Source organism: Barbatula barbatula, assembly GCF_947034865.1.
Source record: "Barbatula barbatula genome assembly, chromosome: 6".
Lineage (NCBI taxonomy): Eukaryota > Metazoa > Chordata > Actinopteri > Cypriniformes > Nemacheilidae > Barbatula > Barbatula barbatula.
The window spans coordinates 714943-735221 of record NC_136765.1 but is presented as its reverse complement, the minus strand read 5'-3'; the positions used below and the strand labels follow the sequence as shown (position 1 = coordinate 735221).

Sequence of the window (20279 nt, the reverse complement as noted above, 5' to 3'; positions counted from 1 at the left end):
TGCTGGACGAAGGAAGTGACGTCCCTACAAAACTTCAGCCACTATTAGATTATTAATGATAATTTTAAATCTAATTTTTTTTTATTTTGCCTTGTTGTGCAAGCACTGTTGAGCTTGTGCAGAGGCTGCAGTTTTTGCCAGAGGGGAACTGGAATCCCCTGGTTAGGCCTGGTTTCCCTCTGAGGTTTTTTTTCTCCTCCAATAGAGTTTTGGGTTCCTTGCCACCGTTTTCATACTGTTTTGCACTGTTTTGCCTGGCCGGCGGGGCTGCTAGAATTTGATAGTCTTATTTAATTAACACTGCATATAGGAATTTATTGTGTGTCTGATATTTGACCTGTGTTTTGAATTCCATAACCTTTTATGTTTTACTTATAGTCAATTTTTCTTGTACAGCTGTTTTGTAACAATGAAAATTGTAAAAAGCGCTATATAAATAAAGCTGACTTGACTTGACTTAATCCAGTTCAGGGTTTAGCTGACGGTAAATTAAGCTGATTTCTGGAATACACCCTTGGTCTTCACAAACATAAGTGTAAAACCGTCTGGGCCTTACAGACATTAGACATCAATGGATTCTTTTATTATGTGCTCTTACTACCACATGAAGCATGCTGAGCTCAGAGGTCTGTACCATGATAGTTAAACAAAGAAATGCTCCCACACCCTGTTTGTCCTTGTTAGTAATACATTTATATCATATCATTTACTTTCTAAATATCGTAATGTTAAAATCTGAGGTGAGGTTACACGTTTCAGTCTCGTCTGAGGTCCAGTCAGAATAATGCAGTCACAGATTCCAATTGACATTAAATCCTCTTCTTCAACTCAAGTCGTGATTTAGTTTTAACAGTGATAGTTCATCCAAAAATAAAAATTCTGTCGTATCATTCATTCACCATCATGTCATTTCAAACATATTTTGAAGAATGTTTGTGACAGAACAGTGGCGGTACCCGTAGACTTGGGTTGGTATTGTCTACAAACAATATAAGTGAATGGGTTCCACTGAGATACTAAAATAAATGAAGATTTGAGGGTCAGCAAATAAAGACAGATTCATCCCTTTTGATGGATTAGATCTCTAAAAATGCAGTCGAAAGAAATTGAAAAAGAAGTTGATATTTATGGTCAGAGTTTTAGATCTGCTGCAGTAAAAGTATAAATGTGACGCGCTGAGCTGAAAACAACAAATCAAACATTCTTATAACAAGTATTTATCTGATTTGAAGTGATATCAAGTCATTGCCACACACATTCGAAACTTGAAACTGAACCTTTTATTATGTTAATGGTCATTTATGTCATAAGTGTATATGGCGTAACGTAAAAACATTTTGTGTGCATATTTACATCGTATATTTACGAAAGTAACAAGCTACATCTGTATACAGAAAATACAACTGACATGAGTTACTGAACTATAAATATTACATCATATATTTAGTCTTTTCAAAGCATGACAGAATTATAACCTCCACATATACTGTAGATAGAAAGCAACAGAAGGATTAATATGGGATGTCAGGCACTTTATCAGGGATGAAGAATGATGAAAGTCACGAGGAAAACCATCGATACACAACATCACCAGTGCAAGCAAAGCATCACAAACTCATCTCAGAACCTAGAAAAAGTCAAGAATGTACGAATGTAAAAGAAAAGGAGAGAAAGAAAAGCACAGCAGCACAAAAGATATGAGGCTTTATCATCACCGTCAAACAAACCAGGAGAAATCCACACAAAACAACATCGATCCTGGAATCTGAGTCAAAGGACATGTGAGAACGATTTCATGTTTTATTTACCAGTCATACAAAGCTAAATGATATTCTCGCGATGCAAAATGAGTGATTGTTTCCAGCAGCGTCACAAATGGATCTTCGTCTTTCATCTGTCCACCGTACAAAACTAGAGAGAATCTCTGTGAACACGTCAGTCGTCGTCCTCCGCTTTTCAATGTGAAAGAATATTCAAAGGTGATCTATGTACACAACACCATAAACATCAGCAGCAGACAAACACATCTGTACCGTCCAATGAAATCGCTGCTTGAATATTGTGTTACATATGCGTGTTGTGTAGAGGTTCATGGGAATATTTGCATAGAAAGTCAAATCTGCTGATGTCTGTTAGCATCAGTTTGGCACAAACAAATTCACATTTCAAATGACATCTGTGCCCGTTATTTCATTACACGTCAAAAGATTAGAATTCAATTAGAAATGAACAACAAACATAATAGGAAGGTTTATATTAGAATCGTCTTGATGAAGATCAAGAGTCAGTTCATTCTGACGTAAGTGCTTCTTGAATTCATGACGGATCTCCTTCAAGAAAATGATCAAATTCTCAAAGATTAAAAGCATTAATATGAACCTGTACTGTAAATAAAAGAGATTAAAACATTTGCATTCCTGGACAGATGTTTATACAGTGCACAACGGCTGTCGTTTTATTACGGTCACTGGCCAGAACATTAAGTCACGTGAACACATGATGATAAGCGTTTTAATTCATGGTAAATAATATCTAGTGCTGTCTTTGTTCTAATATCTACAGTCGAACGAGGGTCACATGAATCACTGCAACGTCACAAGAAAACAAAAACTAAAATCCCTTTAAACATACACAACTTGTTATGAATATTCTGATATAATCTCTGTACAAAAGATTTCTTCACACGCTGTGGCTTTGAAAGTTCAAGCGATCTCTCTCCCGCTGAAGGACTCTCCTCCTGTTGAGCCCCGCGACGCAGCAGAACACGGCGGTCGGCCGCGTCGATCAAAGCTCCCGCGGCAAGGGTCGCCTCACCCGTCTCGGGCGAATGAAAAAACAAACCGTCGGCGCGGTCCGGACTCACCCAGCAGCCTTGTGTTTGCCCCCGCAGCAGCGACACGCCTCTCCGCAGCGGTGGCAGGCGCGCAGCGGCGGGTAACAGCACATGCAGGGCGCGACGAGAGACAGTCCCAGCAGTGCCAGCCAGCGCACGCAGAACTGCTCCTCGCTGGTGTCGCAGGAGCACGGGTCAGAGAAATCTCCCTCCGAGTCGGACATGCAGTGGTACAGCATGCTCTCGGCACACAGCATGCAGCTCACCTTGTAGATGCACTGCTTGATGGGGTCGGGGGCGTCCTGACACTCGCCCCGCCGGTTGTCCTCGTGGTTGAACATCTCGCGGCAGTAAACGCAGCGGGAGCGCTCGCCGTCCTCGCGCCTCCGGCGGGACGCTTTCGACTTTATCAGAGGGGACGGCTGCTGGGTCTTAACCGAGTCTTTGCCGTGAGACCCCGGGCCCTCGGCATACAAGAACTCGCACTTCCTCCCATTCGGCTTGGAGAAGGTGGAGATGAAGTCCGGTTCCTCGCGCTCCGCGTCTCGTTTCCAAAAGACGGGTTGTCGGTAGTCCTCGTAGCCTCGGATGAGAACGTCTCTACGGGGGTTGATGCGAACGATCTCCTCGTCATCCATCTGAAAGCTGACGTGACGTGTGGTATTGAAGGAAACCTGCCGACGTGAAGACAAAATCAATTTTTTACTAAACATTTGACAATAAATCATAGAAACAAACATGTCATGCACATTTTGTTATTGTGATTCATCAAACCAGAATTTTCTAAATGTTTGATCCGTGTGTGAGTATTCAAGTGCCACTCACAGTCAGTATTTGGTTTGTGATGATGTACCTGTGGTGGCAGAAAGTGATGGTTGACGGCATCATCAAAGGGCGAAGCTCGAACATAAGAACCACGTAAGGGCTCGGTGGACACGATTCCTCGAGGAGAGAAGATCTCTCTCACTGGAGTCTCCTGCTTCACCTGTCACCACCACAACACATCAAAACTCTCATGTCACGGCAGTGGAAGTATATTATACAGTATTAGATTTGAGAAGCATTTAAAATAAACCAGTGAAGAGAAGGGCTTCCACTGCAAAATATAAAAACACTCAAACATCATTTATCAGAAAACATTTGGGCCACGCAAATATTGTTCTTCGATCTTGTCCAGCAGGTGGCGTCATCAGCACATGACATAACCGACTGAACATGAACGAGTGTGAGAGGAGGATGTGTGTTATACGTGTTTGTGAAATGAGACGTCCGGCTGCGTCTGCACAGATCACGTGACGCTTGTGATGTCACAGTGCAGGTCTCACACCGCGGCTGAAGACTCATGAGACGGGACGTGAGTGAGACGCTTTCAGGATGCAGGAGGTTCACGGACACATCACAATTATCAGAAAGAGGAAATATCAGGATTCAGCTCTACTGAAGAATGTGTACTTGAGTCACACACACACACGGGTATCTCTGCCTGCGGTGTGTAATGAGGACAGATCCTCCTCCTCTTCCTCGGTCTCTCCACCTTCATTCTGAACACACCTACATGATACCAGTGTGTGTGTATCAGACAGACAGACAGACCATTGTGAGTCACACGGACACTTCCAGTCTGTCGCTGCAGCGGTCACGTGACGTACATCAAGAGCTCAGGCGCGCAGCGTGAGACAGCAGAATTCCCATCATGCCCTGCAGCGCAGCTGGAGACCGGCATCATTTCACAAAGACTCTGTACACAGGAAGTCACTCTCGGAACGAACTTCCGTCGATGCTGACGCCAACACAACCTGACGTGTTTCTTCTTCATCAACGGCACGTGGCCTTACTTCATGCCTCACGCTGGAGCTGCCGCTCTCCATCACCATGGCAACACATTCCCTCCCGCTGCCTAGCAACAGGTGTGTGATTGGGTCTGCGGCAGCATTGATCGAGCATTAAAGGAAGAGACATTTTTAGCCCCGTTCGTATGTGAATGAATGTCACATGAGCTGAAGGTGATGTCACGCGCACACGCTCTCACCTGCGGTGATGATGGATCCTCAGGAACATCTGCATCACTGTACTGCTGACACCCTGCACACACATTAAACAAACATTTAATAACTGAAGGTGACGATCACATGATAATAACACTCAACTACTGGCCATTTCTGATGAAACTGAAGCTGATCATAGACATTTACCCCAAAGAACACTCAAAGGTGTATTTCCAGTGTGAAAAGTCAAGTGTAAAACACCTAAATAGGAACAAAGTAATGTACTTGAAGTGCAAAAATAATACATCAATATATACAAATGTATGTATGAGGTTTAGTTCTCTTGGAGAAGACTTGCCGTATAAACACTACAAATCTAGTGTATGACTGTGAGAGTAGACTTCAAAGTGTGCTTTCATCAACTAAAGAAATGTGCTACAAGTACTAAACTAGTCCACCTGTAAGATCAATGAGTACAGATGAAAAGTCTAAAGAGATGATTTTGGCGTTAGTCTTCGTGCAGACAGACAGTTATCAGAGGGAAAACGGCGTGTTGTTGATGTTGTTTGGAGGTTCACATATCACATCACACATCCAGCAGCTGCGGGCCGCTCGGTTGTGCTCGGTTGCCATAGAAACGGGGCTGCACACCGAACGGACACACTGCGGTTTGAAGCGATGCATGAGGAATACAGAAGAGACGCAGCAACGCTTACACAACAGCCACTGGAAAATTCCACTCCAAACAAACTCAGAATAAAACCAAGACATCAAACCTTCAAATAATACAAAATGAAATTCTCTCGTCATTTACTCACCATCTTCATTTCTTTAGTTGAACACAGATAAAGAACTCATTATGACCCTCTAGAAACCAGCACTGGAAAACTCATGCTAGCATCATTGAGTTTAGCCACCCTGAACCCCCCCACTCCAAAAGAACTTTACTAAATTAAGGACAATTTTCCACAAAATGTAATTACGTACATTTGATTAAATACATTTATGTCAAACTTACTGAATAATGTTTTGCAATGCATAACCAAAAGAATTTAAGTTGAGAAGTTAATACATTTTTGAAACTTTCAGAAATTCAATTTGATTTATTTGTAACCGCCCACAACCTCAGCAAAGGCAACGCTTTTCTAAACAATGTTACCCACAAAACTTACAAATATATCAAACTCCTTTAAATCTCAAAGATAAATGAACATTAAACCCTAACAAGTGTTTCTCTTTACTGAAAAACACATAAAACAATAATTCATTAAGAAAATAACTCAAAATGCAGTCTTACGCAAAGCATGCTGGGAAATATAAATCCTGTGTCTAGTTGTAACAATTATATGTAAACACAACACAAATCATCTCTGTAGTGCCGACATGAACGGATTAAGTTACATGACTGAACATGAAAAATCATGTTGTGACAAAATTGTACAAAAATGATGTTAATTTGACTTATTTACATGAATCTAATTGGACAAGCAGCAAAAATATTTTTTTCAGTGTAGTTTAATATAAAACAATATGGTGTTATCTCATTGTATGGTGCTCAATAAAAAGATATATAGAAAATCCATCATTCCAGTCATTCAAATGATGAGATGCGTTTGTGAGAGAAACCCATAAGCACTAAATTCAAATATGACAGCATTTGAGATTTGATCTGTGCATGTCTCCTGATGAGAAACATTGCAGATAGTCACCAATGAGATTTGAAGCTCTTGCCACGTGAAGCCAAATTTAACGTGCCGTTAGAAAACATTTGCGTTCTGTGCAAGAAAACACAACAGTAACGTGTTCCTGTAACTGAAGAAAAAACCATGAGAGGAATCACACCTGTGTTCAACGTCAATCATGTGATCTGAGTTTGACCAATCTCAGCTTCAGGTTATTATTATCTGTAACACCGCTTTAGTACAACAAGAATAAAACATAAATGATGGGATTATTGCAGTGTTAGTTCATGAGTCGTCTCTTACTGGGCAAACGTTCAGATTTCAGATTCAGAACTGCATGTTTGTACATAAGAGACTTGAGACAAACACACCATACAGTGTCTCTTTTACAGAAAGATCCCTGCAGCGGTTATTCTCATTTCCTTCTCTGAGCGATTACCACAGCTAATCTGAGAACACTTCTGCATTCATGCACGAACATCAGACGTTCAGTAGATCAACACGCCCTCATCACCTCGTGTGAAATATCTCAAGCAACTTGACCATGATAGCGCACATACATCTGCTTTTCATCCTTTGCTCATCTGCAAATTACATTACGTCTCGGAGACGTCTGCTGGCAGATGTCTGTAAGATGTTTATTATGGAAGTCAAACTGTGCCAAGATGTTTATCAGATGTTTTTGACACAGCAGATCTTAAGCAGACGTACCTGTGCTATCTAGAGAGTGCTTATTTGGGCTGCTATCAAACACTTTTGGCTTCTGCAGCTAGAATATGTTGGCCGCCCAACCATTGTCTTCCTCACCTTGTTTAATGTCCTCCATTGCCCGTCGTATCCCTCTGTTGAAGGCTCTTGCGTCCGCAGGGCTCTGGAAGGTCAAGCCAAACTTCTTGTTGTCAATCCTCCAGTGATGGAAGATGGGGTTGACTTTATTATACTGCAAATCCCTGCTTATGATGCACTCCAGAACAACCTGAACATACCATGAAGAGCTCTGTTAGAAACTCGAAGCATTCACAATAGGGATGTGCGAGACTCATTGACCTATCGTTTAAACGGTAAACTCCTACTAGTCCACATCGAAAACAACAGTCGATTACACTGAGATTTCACATGACTTTCATTTTAACGTTTCGTTTAAAAACATTTTAAATAACTTACTTTGTTTAATGTTTAAAAAAGCATTATTAATAGTTTTTAAATGTTTTAATTTGAGGTCGGATCTAGCATGTGTTTACTTTGCACCAATTGCAGCGCTCTCAGGAATGACGACTTTAAAGACGAGTTGTGGGGTCTTCTGAAGGAGGAAAACGGGAAGGTTCACAAACATTGAGCTGATTTTCCTATGTGCATAATGCTTTGATTTCCCCGACAAGAACATGTAAACTAAATAATCTTAACATCATGATCACACTAGACTCGAGTGTTGAGCCTACGTACAGTATGTTCTATAAATGAGCTAACATGGGCAGTATGCTTGATTGAAACATTCGTTTTTAACCTTTAAATTCATTGTTATTGAATACTTTAAGTTTCATGATAGACACACTTTTCCTAAATTTGTATTTAATTTGATTACTACATTTTTATTGAACTTTTAGAGTCTGAAAACACAGAAAAAGGAGAAAAAAATTGATTTTGTATAAGCTACACATTTTGAATCATAAGCAAACTTGTAGCGGCTGAAAGATCCAGTCAGGGTTGATCATAACGTAAGGAAAGTGGAACACAAACACCTGTTTTAGCTTCATTAAATAAGGGATATGAACGGTTTGATTAATAGCCTGCATTTAAGTCTTTAGAATGTTGGCTATTCCACAGGCCCTAGGCAAGGTTTTGGTTTGACCCCCTTCTGGACAGTTCTTAGTTTTAGTCGTTTAAAGGAAGGTTTTGTAACCGTGTAGTGGACTAGTCTGTCAAATGAGTCGTAGCGCTGATCCCTACATCACACAACATAAAACACATCATGAACGTCTGACTGGAGACCTGCTGTTCAATCCTTTTGTTAAACATATAAACACAATGATGGTTTTACACTTCATCATGAATCATGAATGTATAATATAGATGAGAGAATGTGTGTGCGCTTGTTTTCTGTGTATAACACACACACCTGCATCTCCCGTCTACAGAAAGAGCAAGAATAACACATCTCACAGTAATGTCACTTTCTCTCCGCTCAACCATGAGCTCATCGTGCGTCATATCTATATAAAGCAGTCTGGAGGCGCGCCAAACGACTACTTCCTGCGAGTGTGTTTGGTGATGATGTCATCACAGACCCCTCCCCCATGATGCGATCATTACCGATTTGTCTTTGAGTCTCTCTCCGTGGACGAGGAAGTGCGGCTCAGCGTCCGGTCGGCTCGCTCTGTGGACGGTGACGCAGCTGAGACCCCCGCTGGCCAGAGGGAGCCACCCGCCGCTGGAGTCGTCTCTGGTCATCACCACAGCTCGGACACGCGCGTAACTCTCACTGCACACGGGACGAAACACAACAACATGGTTAACACCGCCTTCATTCTGATGCTTACATGAAAAAATCATCATTCTTCCATCACTTCCTCGTGTCGTGTCAAGAAGAGTTCGGTTCTTCTTCAGAACAAGATCAAATATATATTGAAGAATGTTGATGATCAAACTACACAGAACCCCACTGACTTCCATTGTATGAGCACAAAACCACAGAGACATTTCTCAACACATCTTCTGATAAAGCTAGAGATGCACACAGAAGCTTTAGGCCGTCTCTTACCACAGCTCTTCATGAGCAGAGAGGAGACCAGTCACTCCGCTCACGATGCGATGGGACGCGTGCCATTCATGATACTGTTCTCACCATGTGTGGTTTCACGACAAAATAGAAATCAACATCTGCCCTTTTAATATTTACCAAATGCTTCACATGTCTTTGTAAAATAAAAATATATTTGATGTCAAATAACAAATCGAATTGCAATTTTAAAACCAATTACAAATCAGATAAAAAATAAACAAGAGAAAAGTCCCTTTAGTATAAACAAACTAAGAATTTGTCTGTGCTTTTGACATTTCAGAAAGATCACCGTATCCATGTTTCCACGTTTGCAGTAGACACCCAGCCGCCCGGCTGTATCGTGACTCATCCATCATATTATGATGGATTTTCAATCGATGGCGAATCATAACACCTCTCATCACAAGACCTGCCAATAACACTCAACTTATTCTCTGTTCCTGAAATACTTTGAGGAAGTGAGCAGATCATGAGAAAAAACGCTCCAGACTCACAACACGTACAAATAAAACTGTACACGGAGGAGATGTTTTGAAAGCAGAAAACTCAAGAGTATATTAACCCTGAAATGAGGGAAACTCAATACAGAAGTAAAAACTGCACTTGTGTGTCTCGTGTGCTGCTATATGAGCTGTGTGTCATCTGAACATTTGTCTCATTGTTGCTGCTTTCAGACGCTCTTTACATTTAGTTGACTAATAATCTCACATCTCCACTGGATTATTAGGGTTCGGCAATTGCTTGAATTAATGGGGACAAAGGAATAAGAGAGCAGAAAACTATATATATATATATATGAAAGGTATAGCCGAAATGAAAAGCGGTAATGTCTAATAAATGGCAAAGCACTGGCTTTTTAAAATGAGATCAAAAAGAAAATGCAAACACAACCAGCTCATATATTCTGATATGTTCTTCAACAGATCAAATCTGAGTCCTGCTGCTGATCTTTGCTGCGACACTTGTTCTGCTTGCGCTGAATGCAGCAGTTCAGATGGGCAGTCTGGTCTTTAACTCAACTAAGTGATTTATTAATGTAAAAGATCTAAATGACGGTCAGGGCCGTTGCCGCGGTGACCAACTGATGTAATGGGTTGGTGGGTGGACACCATGTATCTATCGCAACAAGTCTAGTAAGAACTTGGACTTTGGTAATTAATTCAGCAGATACAGTATATTGTTTTAGAAGAATAACACTTGACAGTAAATATGTCACTTCCGAACACTGAGGTGTAAACTAACTGACTTTATTATTAACTGTTTGCGCCTGTGTCCTACTTCCTACTGATCAAAGAGCCGGAGTTCATTGAAGAGCTGTGCATAAAATGCAGAATCCAAGCCTTTGCGTTTCAGAATCGCCCTATACAGGTACGATTAGTGTGAGTCGCGATATATCGTCCCAGCCCTGTCTATACCATCACATATTTATAATATGAAAACAATCCATGACGTCACTACCTGCTGAAAACATGGCGGTATTCACTCCTGCTATAGTATTCTGCTATTCAAACACTACTCTTAAGCCCATTGGGCCTTTGGGAACATATATTCAATCACTATTGACTGCCCACAGCATTCTTTTCATTGCGTCTGCAAAGTGACATTTGAACCTCAAGTCATTTACTAGGGAAGCTCCGATCCCATATTTGTATCTGACATCAAAATTTCTGCAAGGCGATGTAAACGTCTACGGAGATGTGTTCTTATACGCCTTCGCGCCGCAGCTGTGCGCAGTGTGTGACATTATATGCTAGTAACTTGCTCTGTAAGCAGGTGAACAAGCGAACATATGGAGCATAGAGCACCCAACAGTATGGAGCGAGAAACATCATCCCTGATTTAGAGTATTTTATAACACCTAACAAGTTCCACCACTGTCTGTAATACATGCAAAGTAAATGTTCTGAGGTCGTCTGGTTTAAACGGTAAACTCCAACTAGTCAACACTGAAAACAACGGTCTACACAATAAAATTACACAATCCGTTAGAATTCAAATGACTTTCATTTTGATGTTTCGTTTAAAAACATTTTAAATAACTTACTTTGTTTAGTGTTTTTATGTTGAAAAAAGCATTATTAATAGTTTTTAAATGTTTTAATTTGAGGTCGGATCTAGCATGCGTTTACTTTGCACCAATTGCAGCGCTCTCAGGAATGACGACTTTAAAGACGAGTTCTGGGGTCTTCTGAAGGAGGAAAACGGGAAGGTTTGACATATCAAACTATGTCATATAAAAGATGAATAATAATAATAATATCACTGGAGCCATGCTTAACCATACTGTATTGGGTTCGTATTGACGCCATGTGAAAGATGCGGACGGAAGCTTGGACCGCAGGCGTAAAACACAAAAGTAGATAATGATCTAAAGCTACATACAGTTATTTAAACAATTAATAAATATCAATATTTGAATCATTAAACTGCATTATTTGAGCTGTAATCTTGAGCACACTCAATAAAACTGAGATGAGATTGTTTCAGCTTCTAGATTTACAGAACTTTTTATTATGACGTTTATCACATAAAACAGCGCTTGAATAAACGTGATCGCTTGGCACTGTTATCTGTGTGTCCATGCACAGTTCCTCAGACAATTCTGTAGCCTACTTGTTCTGTACTTTGTGTCCATTGCTTTCTATTCATTTTTTTTGTTTACACTCATTGCTTTGCTTTATTAAGAAAACCGATATAATGTATCTTGTTTATAATGTACATATTTGAAGTCAGACAGAGACCAGCCAAAGCAAACAAATGCTCATCGCATCACTTCCTGTAGCGGCTGAAATGATCCAGTCAGGCGCATCAGCAAACGCAGAAATATTACTGATCATAACGCAAGGAAAGTGGAACACATACAGTATGACTGTTTTAGCTTCATGAAATATGGGATATGAACAGTCTGATTCATACATTCTTTAGTCTTTATTACATATGCCCTACACAAGGTTTTTGGACCGCCTTGTGGCCAGTTCTTAGTTCTGGACTAGTCGACTGCAAGGTTACAAAACCTTCGTTTAAACGACAAATAAGTCGTAGCGCTGATCACTCATTTATTTAGACACATTTACCAAGCTAGTGACGCTGTTGTTTTATTACACTGCGTTTGTTTTGGATGTTTAATTCAGTTGCAGTGATGCTGGTTTAATAAATAATTCACTAATCTTGAGAATAATTTGTTGTTTTGTTTAGGATGGGTTAGGAAAGGATTGTTTAAGTTGAGCCTGATGCCTTGCACACTGCATTCAGTTTGTTAAATACTTCAGCAATTTGACCTTAGTATCGGCCAATACTGAATCTCAGGTATCTGAAGGAAAAATGGTGGATCGGAGCATCCGTTTTCACTTTACTGCAACTTTCTATTAGCACATGTTCCTAACATACAGTATATACTGATATATGACATATAGTGTTTGTTCCCCGCTGTTCCCTCATCCGTCTTTTGACATTTGTAGCTCACAAGAGACGATTGGCCTGCTAACACTCACTTGTGATTGGCTGTAAGTTATTTCAATTAAATGTCAAACCTCAAGGGGACAGAATCAACTTCATGTAGGACTCTATTCATTCCGCTTGATTTATTCACAAATTCATTTTTGTCCGTTTTAATTTTGTGGGATTCTGTGTTTTCCGTCTTTTACTTTACAGTAGTAATATATTTGCCCACATGAAAAAATACTTCAGAATACTATAGTATTCACATATAAACTATATTAAAAATGTAAGTAACAATTTTTATAAATAATTACTATACTAAACTATACACTTTATCTTTATTATATAGCAAAACTAAATATACAAGAGAAAATAAGACATGTCTCTTAAAATGAACAATTCATTTGTTACATATTTGTTGCTGAAATTACATACATTAATATCTGTGAACATTCAAATCCATCCCATTGCCATATTACAATAATAATGCGATATAATACAAATAAATGTAGAATAAGAAACAAATACAAATAGAAATAATATTTCAGGTAAACAACTAACTTCAGCTTATGCATGATGCATTTACTTGACCAAAATTAGCTTTAAAAAATATTTGGTTTAACTGTCTTGCTTTATTACATATATATATATTTGTCCACATAAAACTAATGTAGTTTACCAGTTTTCTATTTTGGCAGGTTGTCGGAAGACGCTTATTTTTCAGTAAAATGTTCTGAAACAAACTCTCAGAGTTCATGTGTTCATGTCCTCATACAGCGCAGATGCAGACACATCAATGAGAATCACACGTCTAGCATGCTGTTCATTCACTCAGACACGCAGAACAGCCAGATGGCATGTTTAAATAACAGGATTCTACTTATATGGACTCAATACAGTCGAACAACAAGTTTCACTTGCAGAATAGACTAAAACCATGCGCCATAACATCACACAGAAACAAGCACAGCGACAAACGCACTTCAAACAAACAAGCATCTCTGTTTAATACACCTGCCAAATGTCATGGCATGATGCTTCACTGTATAGCCCTGTCAGGCCTGCATGTGTTTAAAAGACCGCTTTCAGCCTTTGGACACAATACGTACTGTGACGCTTTCTAGTCAGACAGGATCAACTTTGCCGGTGTTCTGTCGATTTGTGCTACCCATCGAATTTGGATTGTGATGAGGTAACTTAGGTGTAAGGTAGGGCTGCACGGTTTGAGGAAAATGTCACATTGCAATTATTGAGGTAAACATTGCGATGTGCGTTTATGATAAACTGAGTATAATGAGTAGACTTTGGTTGCTATCAAGGAAAATGCACACACGGTGAACTGAAAATGCTGAAATTTGTATTTCTCAACTGAGATGTATAGTTCAAACTAGCAATAATAACTCCAATTGCACAAAGTTTTCAAATTTAAATAAAATGTTATAAAATTAAAAAACAGTAACATCTTTGCAGTACTGAACTAAATAACTTAAAAAAATATGTTTTCTCAACAGTTCAGGTAAATCAATAGGGAACATTATAAGGATGTAGACATTTTTAGGAAAATAATCCCAACAAACATTTAAGCAGGATGTAACGTATACTTCTATGAACTCTTTTGAAAAAGAAACTGGATATAAATGTGTTGTTCACTCTGTAAAATTTAAACCTTTATAATCTTTGTTGTTAATTTAAATGGTTGTAACTCAACCAACTGGTGAATCCTCTTTCTAAAACAATCTATCCACCAATGCACTTTAATATAATTTGCAGTCATGTATGTCATAGCCTGCCACTGTGATCATGCAGCACTAGTGTAAGGGTTGGGGGACGTAAGTCAAGTCTTGTATGGCGGCAGCAACATTTCATAAGGTAGCATATATATTGTCAGAACACCGGCTGAAGTCCTAAAAGTTTGATTTAAAGAAAAGGAACGTACCAAGCACACACGGTTTGTCGCACGCGGCTTTGCAAATCTGTCATTTATTCTGCAGCGTCTTCTGTGTTTAATAAACATGTCCAGAGTTTTGCGGGCTGTGCGTCAGTGATCACTGTCAGCGGTGCTCCGTGTGTATGTAGTTAAATGGATTAAACAAAGCCTCAATGATTTTTGTGTTCGGCATCATGGAGTCCATTAAACTAGATGCGGACAAGTGGATGCCGAATCCTGTTTTTAAAAATCTGGCTGTTCTGCGTATCTGAGTGAATGAACTGCACAGTTTAACATGCTACATGCGTGATGCTCATGAATTTGAGAAATACACTTTCTTAAACTAATGATTTGATCATTTTAAGGTCATGTTCACATATGCCATGATTGGTCCTATTAAAACGAACTCTGGTGCGATTGCTCTGTTGATCTGGTTTATTTGTAGTGTAGTGTGAACGCTGCCGCCTGAACCCTGGTGCGCACCAAACAAGCGGACAAAGACCGCTGAAAAGATGGGTCTCGGTCCGCTTTGGTGGGGTTCGATTGTAATACGAACGCCACACACACCAAAGGCGTCCCTAATAATCACATGATTGTATAGCGAGAAGAGAGGTGTGTGCAAAACAAAATGAGCCGAAGGCAAACGTGGAGCAACGAGGAGGACCCGCCTTCTTCTAGCAGCAGATCTTTGTATGTACACACAGCGGAGGAATTCATGATGCGCTTTTGATTTGTGTAGAATTTTTTGAGGTCATCGTGAACTCTGAGCTGATAAAAATACCACAATATGAGGACAGAAACGAGCGTGTAACACCACGCATCATTGTTATGGATGTTCAGAGTTCCATCGCATAATACACGTCACGGATGCCAAAACCAATCAGGCTGTGCCCTTACCCCTGTGCTTACAGGTTCAGTATCTTTGGTTCTCTGTTAAAATGCCAGTGTGAACGCTAAGCGAACCAGGAATTATTTATTTTTGGTCCGGACCAAAACTTCAAGTATAAACACGCCCTAAGAGACCCGTCTTATTCTCTCTTGTTTATTTAGTATTACTCTTTTATATAGAAAAATAACTTATTATCCGATTACCCAATTATTTGATGGAAAAATCAGTAGAATACTCGATTACTAAAATGATCAATGGCTGCAGCACTAGTTTTATGCGCAGCTTGTTCTTGAAGCACGGCTCTCGGCACTCGTCAAACATCATCATTATAAATATACTTTACTATCATGAAAATACCTGAGGAGGCTGAAAAAACTGTGATAGAAAGATGACAGATAGAAAAACTACATTTCCTGGTTATACGTGTGGTACTTCTATGGAGCATTGGAGTTGTTGTCATATAGAGCGCCCTCTGGCTGTTGGATGCTGCTGCATTTAACAGTATTTTCACGACAAACTGTGCATAAAACATCACAGTCCACCGCCAAATCGTGTGCGGATTAATCCTGGAGCCCTGAGGTCCAGTCAGTGATATCTAGTGGCAAGTTTGCTAATTGTAACCAACCGCTCACTCCACTCCTCCCATCACTTCCTTTACAAAACACTACGACGGCTGACAGAACACGGTGAATTACACGTGAGGGGACCCGCGCTGTATGTAGATTCGAAGGTAATAAAACATTGCGCTTCACTGTGCAAGCTCTTTAAACACCTCTGAAGACATCTATGTATATTATAATGCATTTCTATCAATAGATCATCCCAAAAATGACACACTGAACAAGTTAATTCATTATTGATTATCGGTTATCGGTTATCTTTACATTGTGTTGTGAACATGCAGACAATTGTAATTGTTGTAAACAAAAATCACATAATAATGTAACAAGCCCTTTATATAAGTCTTAATATGGTCTTGACAAGCACCTTTTCTGTTGGTTCAAATGGATCCATAGGAATTTGGTCTGGTGTATTGAGAGTTTAATCAGTTTTGTCAATAATCTATAACACACTGTGGCGAGCAGAGCGGGACGAGAGCCACGAGTGAACGGTGCGAGGCCGGTGATGCGAGTGAGGCCTGGTCCTTCCCTGTTGTGGCTCCTCTCTTATGTTACCGGAGCTCTTCCGTGAGAGATGCGAGACCGGTGCACGCGCAGCTGATGCGAGTGATGCCTATAGCGCCGTTCCCTCACGCCCTGCTCGCCACACACTTCTCTTCCTTTTTTTAAATAAGCAGAACCAAATCTGCTGTCAAATGCCTTTAAATGCATAAACAGGCACCATCTGAACATTACACTGTCTATTATCAAAACATTACACATTTATATTTGTGTACATTTAAAACTATTTTGTGGAAATCTGCTAATTCTTCCCAAATGTTAGGGTGGAATTAACAAAAGTCTGCAGATTGTGTATGACCCTGCTTATGAGCGAAAAACTTTATGTGAGCAAAACCTATGAGAGGGAAGATTTACACACAACAGGATAACTAAAAGTATACAAGTAGAACATTTAAGTGCATGTTATACGGCTCTTAAAAGATCATTTGGCGCTTTTTTTGGAGTTTTAGGGTCACCATTGTCTAAAGGAGTGTCACATGTGAGAGGTTAAAGTCTATTGCATCATTCAATGAGCAGTAGTAACTGTGGTAATGCCGGGACTGAGATGCCTCTCATCTGATCTGCTCATTGTGTTTTGGCTTCATGCAGTAAGTCTGTATATCATTTATGGATGACAACAAACGCAACTGCACAGCCTCCTGCGCATACTCATCAGGGATTAAGCGCATCATTTTCCATCAGCGTTTCCCTTTTACTGTGGACGGTCACAACCAAAGACCAACTGTGACCCAGGAGAAACCCTACATACAGTAGATATCCTATAATAATAATTTCTCTGTATATATTTGAGTATAAAAGCAAGACATGTTCTATAGGGTTAATATTATTTTCTATTCAAATCTCAATATCATTGTCAAGCAGTATGACACATTCACATTCTGTTAAACCAGTTACGTTCTATTTAGTATGTGTGGGTGCTGTTACTGTACATACATGACATACTACATCCACCATGTTATTGTCATGTGACCTGTACATTCACTCACGTATGATGCCACAACCACGAAAATGTATTTAACGTTGTTCATGTTTTATTAACAAAGTTCGGGAGGAGCACGTACAGATAACTAACCCGATTGGCTTCCTATAACCAATCTCACAACTAAACTGGCCGGCTTCCTATAACCAATCATCTTTTATCCCGGGAGGAAACCCCTACAAATAGACAAGACACCTCACCCGCATTCTCTCTACATTCTGGCAGCATCCCTCCTCCACCATCAGCCTATTCTTACCGCAGTATAACAGGGGAACGAACGACCCGCGTCCGGGCACACACCGGCCCCTCTCCCCGGGACAGCACCCTAAATATGCATCAAATCCATCTGTACTTATTACATGCGAATCACAAATGATTCATCCACAAGCAATACACTTCTGACCAATAAAAACATTCACATGTTTATTGAGCTTTTTGAGTTTGGCCTCGAGGGATAGAAAGTGTTCATCCAACATGGGATTCCTCACATACCAATAGTATTCAGACTGTGACCTCTGACCCTAGAAGACCAGTTGTTTCATTACTTCACTTATCGAAGGTTGAAAAACACTGTGACGTCACACGAATGTGTGTGTGCGAGTGTGAGAACGTGCGTGTATGGGTGTGAATGGGCACGCGAGGTTCTTTATGAATGGAGGCGGGTCACGTGATCAGCGCAGTTCTGTCTCTCTCTCTCTCTCTCGTGCGCGCGCCTCTGCGCTGTCAAGAAGAGCCGCCTTGCAGTCGCATGTTGACACACATGTCGCTCTCAGACATGACGGTCCATCTGCAGCAAACGCGTCCGTCACATCTGCTCTCTCTGTCTTTTTATGAATGGACTTGATGACGATTGAGAAAAATATGGCGACAAACCTGCACGCGCTCAAACACGCGCGCACGCACGCACGCATGCACGCAGCTCAGCCTCAATCAACATCATGTTACACAACATACACAACTCATCACACACAACGACACACTAGTGTTTATAGTGACGATATTAATGATCAGACACCACGTGTTCTGCAAACATATTCAGCTGGAGATATACTGAACTGTAAATGATCAGACATCTTAAGATCCAATCCTCCATATCTACTGCAGACAGACAGGTTAACATGATCAGAGGATAAGGATAGCGTGATCAGACAGCAGATATAGGTTAAACATCACTAATATATGATCAGACATTCAGCTGCAGATAAACTGTCTATGTATGATCAGACATCAGATATTTAATCAGACATATATAATTGCAGATGTCATGAAAGATAAGACATCCGATGGCATTTTCAACTGCAGATAGATAGGTCATATATGATCAGACATATGATCAAACGGCCAACAGCAGATGTGCAAGTTTGGACATATTTAGATGCAGACAGACAGGTTATGTATGATCAGACATATTCAACCGCAGATATGATAAGACATCAAATATATGATGATAAACATCCGACTGCATATAGACAGGTTGTGTGTGATCAGACTGAACAACAGATATTGGACAGGTTATGTATATCCAACAGCCCATATATGATCAGACGTAAAGATGTGTTACGTGTTCTTCGGATAAGTTCAGACATATAGATCAGACATGGGTTGTGCGCGCGTGCGTGTGTGTGTGTGTGTGTGTGTGTGTGTGTGTGTAGTATGTTCGTGATGTATGTTGTCGTGTGTTCACTCACTCGCTGTTCTGATTTGATTCGTCGCTCATTTTCTTCTTCTTCTCACGGGGATCCAAGTTCTGGAAACAACATCGAGTTCGCACTCACGACGGGGAAATAAAGCAGAAATATCTCCATGTTCAATGTTATTGATGGAAACCGATCCGATGTGCAGTCGAGCATGCTTCACGAGACACCAGCACACTAAACGGTGTATGAAACCAGTGAAACCAGTACTTCAGACGATCTGCCCAGTAAATCACATCCAGAGGAGAAATCATCAGCGTGTTCTTCATCCTGATCGGACCGCAAAACACAAATCCCACGACAAGCGAGTTTGAAAATCCACATGAGCCGATCAAGCGACTCTCTTCATCCGATCAAACCCTCACGAGCTCACGATACACCAGCGAAGGCCGGAGACGAATATAATCTTTGATTTGATCAACTGTACCGGAGGAACACGACAAGAAATGAGAAGACTTAACGGGAAGTTGGTGGGATCTGCTTTACGCGAACTCCATTTTCAGCGCTGGCGAATCACGTCGGAAAACTGGGCGGAAGAGCGGATGACCTGCGCGCTCCCGAGAAATCCCTCCGCCAGAGCACAGACTCCAGTGTGACGATTACACAGAATACACACAGACTGTTATAATCAGACACAGACTGTTATATCAGACTCTTATAATCACACAGACTGTTATAATCAGACACAGACTGTTATATCAGACTCTTATAATCACACAGACTGTCATATCAGACTCTTATAATCACACAGACTGTCATATCAGACTCTTATAATCACACAGACTGTCATATCAGACTCTTATAATCACACAGACTGTCATATCAGACTCTTATAATCACACAGACTGTTATAATCAGACACAGACTGTTATATCAGACTCTTATAATCACA

General features: G+C 40.4%; 1 protein-coding gene across 1 annotated transcript; it reads right to left on the bottom strand.

Annotated features, from left to right (window-relative positions):
• Window positions 1-1261: 1261 nt before the first annotated feature.
• On the bottom strand, window positions 1262-19984 carry spred1 (sprouty related EVH1 domain containing 1). Its single transcript, XM_079458881.1, has 6 exons — window positions 19382-19984; window positions 8811-8979; window positions 7308-7476; window positions 4863-4915; window positions 3687-3818; window positions 1262-3507 (listed from the first exon to the last, which is right to left on the bottom strand). Exons 1-6 carry the CDS (start codon window positions 19408-19410, stop codon window positions 2860-2862), a joined length of 1200 nt encoding a protein of 399 aa, XP_079315007.1. The 5' UTR covers window positions 19411-19984; the 3' UTR covers window positions 1262-2859.
• Window positions 19985-20279: the final 295 nt, after the last annotated feature.